Consider the following 4,751-nt stretch of genomic DNA (forward strand, 5'->3'; position numbering starts at 1 on the left):
GGGCCCCCTGGTGGTCCATGAACCCTCCTTTTGAGAACAACTGATGAGGCGCGCGCACATCTTGTACAATGAACCCTGAACACAACACGAGCTTGTTTCTCTATGTGGCTCAAATGTTTTTATTCTTTCTCATGAGAATCAAAGTAATAAAAACGTTTTATTCGACATTATTTTCCCTGCAGTAAAAAAAGGTGAAAGAAACAGCAGCAGCCAAAGAATCTCACCCGGAGCCACACACAGGATTTTTTTTTTTTTTTTTCCTTCCCAGGTGGTGAGTGTTGTGTGTTGAGCGGCGTGCTGCTGTCAGGAGGCACACGCCATCAGCCAGTTCAGCTCCGTGTCTCCACTCGACCACCACACACAAACCCCATTCACTCATTAAACCAGACACGCGTCCCGTCGCAGCCTCCGCCGTACCTGTCAAACTTGGTTTTTCAGAGACAAAGGCCCCTACCTCAAAATCTATGGCTGGCAGCTAAAGTGTAATCACGCCACTGACATTCCCTCCATCTGCTAATTTAAAGGTCAGTCCTGATAAATAAATATTCTCGCTTTCTTTTTTTTTTTTCTAAATCGAAGTTTCCCTTGAAGCTGGGAACTACGATGAAAAAAAAACAAAAAACTTTTGGTTCATGCACGTTACACAACATTTTGCATCCGATTAAAGCTACAGTCCAGACGAAGAGGATAGGACGTTTTCACCGAACATAAAGATTAGTTTTGTGAAAGTTATCATTATTTCTGCTGGTGTTTGTTCACTTTAAGTTCCTCTTCTTAAGAGAAACTATCAGCTCTTCATCAGTACTTGTGTGTCACAGCTGCTGCTTGTTTGGCTCAGAGATTCACAGAGAAGGGTTCATTTTTATGCACTTGTGCTTCCAGATGTGCTTACTGCGCTTTGCACGACTGGGATCTCCTTTGTATACACTCCATATAGTAAAAACACAGGGGAGAGAGTTGGACATTTAGGGATTTATTGTGGGGGTTGGTGGCTAAAAGCTTTAAGCAGGCACCGTGTGTGGAATGTCTAAAGAGGAGTGAGAAAATATGGTGCGTAAAATGTGCGTAATTGTGCGTAAAAGTGGGTTTTCTTTCGCCTTCTTGCCCCTGCAGTGCAGGCTGTATCTTATACTCTAGCTCCATCATTCCCTCTCCCTTCCCTCTTCGTCTAGCTGCTGACTAAAGACACTGAAAGCTGCAAACAAGTGTCCACCCATTCTGTAAATACACCCAAAAACAAGACATGGAAAGAAATTCAGTAGCAAATGATTTTATTCTTGGACTAGAGTGTAGAAAATATGGTTATAAGACTTCTTTTTTTCCAACATCTGTTTATGTGAAGACAATATAGAGCTGGCAGTATAAAGAGACAATGCATGGCCATTGCGCTCTGTTTGGACAATAGCTGCATAAGTTTTGATCATCGTGAACTTCATGACATAATGCAATAACATGGTTTTGCTATTAAATAAGACACATTGGTGCTAAAATAAAAACGTCGGAGTATCAAACTCCATCTGGAAACCTCATGAACAGAAGAGCCAGAGAATAATAGACTACACGTCTACATAGGCAGGAGGTATAGAAGCAACTTCGCAAATATATAGACAAAATATATACAAAAGGATGTGTACAAAACATCTATAAATCTCTTACATACAAAAATATCTTAATATATTTCAAAAAAGCGTTTGATATAGATTTTTATAGAATAAATCCGCGACTTGGAAGCATTTTCTGAATTAAACGTCTGAGAGGTTTACCAAAGGGTTGGTGTTCTGTGATTGGATTTAGCATAGTTGAAGAGCGACGTATTAAATAATGTTTTTAATGTGCTGCTGAAGAGCATGAATTCACTTTAGGGTTGTTTTTGTTTGTTTGTTTGTTTGTTTGTTTGTTTGTTTGTTTGTTTGTTTGTCTGTCATGGGCAAATGCACAGAAGCTTGGATTCCCACGCTGTCAGGAGACCCGTCTTCCTTTAATCCTTTGGCGCTGATCTCTGGCCTGATTTTTCCCCAAGTTTTCAGGACGTTTCGGCCGTGTCTGTCTGTCTGTCTGTCCGTCTGTCTGCCTGTCTGTCAGTCTTTCAGTCTGGGAGGACCGGGCGTTAAGGACGCAGGACCAAAACGCGCGTACAGTGCATCTTGTTCTTGAGGACACCCAGCCTCCTCCGGGACCATCCCAAGCGCAGACAACAGTGAATTGAGTTGATCCATATTTTCTGCGGAGAGAAGAAGAGAAGGTTAAGCGACTGTTCGGGGTGTTAGACATGGATGTTCATATGTGTATCTGTAACAGTGTCTGATATTAACTTGTGCGTCATCTTACCTCATACAGATGCTCAGAACCAGTTGGCGAAGTCGAGCAGTTCTTGCTCCTCTGGACTGAGGGGGTCGTAGGAACCCTCGTCAGATGAGTAGGAGGACACCGGGGAACCTGCCATGGAGTTCATGTCAGCGGAGTATCCCTGCGACATGGTGGGCGACAGCACGCCGGACTGAAACGCCGCGCTCACCGCGTCATGTTCGTCCAGCAGCTGCTGCAGGGCGCGGATGTACTCCACCGCGGAGCGCAGCGTCTCCACTTTGCTCATCTTCTTGTTGGCGGCGCCGTTGGGGACGTGCTCCCGCAGGGTGGCGAAGCCGTTGTTCACCAGCTTCACCCGGTTGCGCTCCCTCTCGTTCCTCCGCGCCACTGCGTGCGGCTGCTGCTGCGGAAGAGTGTAGCCGAAACCCGCGAAATTCAGCCTCCGCTTGCACCGCAGCAGCTCCGGGGAGGAGGAGCGTTGCCTCTTGGGCTGCTTGGACATTGACTTCCCGCTGCTCTGGCTGCTGCCGCACGGGCTCAGCTGGATGCTCTGCGCCGCTGCAGCGGCAGAGAAGAAACAAGCGGGCGGCATGAGCTGCTGCTGGCTGACGTTAATTTCCATCTTGGCTGTGAGGTTCATTCCCAGTAAAGAAAAAAACACGAACTTATAAAGAAATCACCAACTCTCGCGGCGGTGCGCCCCGCTCGTGCCGTTCACGTGGTGTAACCGCTTGACGCGCACTTGTTTCAGTGGGGGCAGTCAGCTGGGCTGCTGCCTCGCGCGCTCCTCAAAGCTGCTCTGAGTCCTCAAGGAAAGACGCCACTGCTTTTCAATACGTTTGGATGGGGGACTGGCCACGCCCTCCGGTCGCGTGGATCCACCTTGGGCTCCTGCGCCGGTGCATTGCGCGCGCCGGACGCGTGCCACTTGAAGCACTAAACAAACAGTCAGCGGTGAGTTTTTTTTTCTTTCTATCTATCACGTCAGTAGGTGAGCGACCACAACAGAGAGGGAAGTTTCCAGCCGCAGAGGATCGTTCAGGACCACAAGTGCACGCGGCGTCCGTGCGTGATGAAGTGACTCCAGAGTTTTGTTCCAAAACAAACTCATTCTTTGAAACTGGTGAATGAGAATCACTTGGTTTCCAACTTTTATTTCCTAGTTTTGTTTTTATTTTATCATCAAATATGAAGAAAAAAAAAAGCTCCTGTGGCTGTTTCTGGATCTTTTATTGATTACATTGAAACTTTGACCAAGTATCAGCTCAACATATCGAACGTTTTCAAAGTTAAGATGAGAGCAGGTACTTTCCCGCCACTTAGGTGAAGCACCTCCAGTTACTGTGAAGGAAGCCTGGTTCTCAGTAGCGCTTGTTCTTTCCAGTCGTCTTGTGTTGGTTTGTGTTTAGAGGAACATGTTGTTTATAAAAGAATCATTCAGTTTTCGAGTGAGACGTTGTTGAAATGAAGGGACCTGTAGAAATATGAAATAAGAAAATATCGTCACCCCTGGACCAGAGCGTGGTGCTGAAAGAGAGCTCACCTCCCCGCGAACCGTCCACAGCTCTCCTCCTCGTGCTGGAGCTGCTCTGAGAGCTCTGCATGTAAATCAGCTGCTGCAGCGCGAGTCTACTGTTATTGTTCGCGTTACAGACGCGTCTGAATGCCGCTCATTTGAGGGACCATTGTGCATCAGAGGCCGAATTTTCCACTTTGATTAGAGCAGATCATCAGCCGCACACAGGCGGAACGGAGGGGCGCAAATCTGCGGAGGGGCCCTAAGAAGCAGCTCGGAGGAGGCATTGTGTATGATTTGATACACCCGGTATAGTTACAGTAGCGTGGACGCGCTGTGCTCTGCCGATTATTGTCGCTTTGAAAAGTGCAGAATATGAAAACACGTCTTTCAGCGCGGAACAAAACCAGGGCCAAACTGTAATACCCTCTCTGTTTGTGTGTGTCTGTGTGTGTGTGTGTGTGTGCGTGTGCACGCTACATGTGCATTAACCCATCACTGAGTGAAAAAAAAAAATTGGTTTCAGTTTGTGCAATTTTTCAGTTTTTGCAGATGGATATCTTCTCTCTCCGTGCTCTCTGTCTTTCCGTGCGTGTGTGCAATTCATTTGTGCGTGTGCGGTGTGTGTATGTGCAATAAAACACAGATTAAACAAAAAATGAACACTGGTTTTATACTTGTGCGCAAGTTTACAGTTTTTGCACTTCTCTGTCAGTGTGTGTGCGTGTGCATGTGTGTGTGCGCACCAATGACATCCCCTCCTCCCTTCCTTTGTTTCTGTGCGTCCTGAAGAGGGGATTGTAATAAATTGTGCAATTTTTCTGCGTTGGCAGTGGCATTCAGACTCAGGTTTGCACCCCAGCCCCGCCCCCCAACACCAATACTTTCTTTTCTTTGCATCTCCCCCCTTACCCCCTCTCTCCCTCCT

General features: G+C 46.9%; 1 protein-coding gene across 1 annotated transcript; it reads right to left on the reverse strand.

Moving 5' to 3' along the window:
- Window positions 1-1,254: 1,254 nt before the first annotated feature.
- On the reverse strand, window positions 1,255-3,092 carry ascl1a (achaete-scute family bHLH transcription factor 1a). Its single transcript, XM_023419376.2, has 2 exons — window positions 2,329-3,092; window positions 1,255-2,221 (listed from the first exon to the last, which is right to left on the reverse strand). Exon 1 carries the CDS (start codon window positions 2,945-2,947, stop codon window positions 2,342-2,344), a length of 606 nt encoding a protein of 201 aa, XP_023275144.1. The 5' UTR covers window positions 2,948-3,092; the 3' UTR covers window positions 1,255-2,221; window positions 2,329-2,341.
- Between the last annotated feature and the right edge of the window lie 1,659 nt (window positions 3,093-4,751).

Source organism: Seriola lalandi, unplaced genomic scaffold, assembly GCF_002814215.2.
Source record: "Seriola lalandi dorsalis isolate HSWRI2012SDOR001 ecotype SW California unplaced genomic scaffold, Sedor1 jcf7180002054599, whole genome shotgun sequence".
Lineage (NCBI taxonomy): Eukaryota > Metazoa > Chordata > Actinopteri > Carangiformes > Carangidae > Seriola > Seriola lalandi.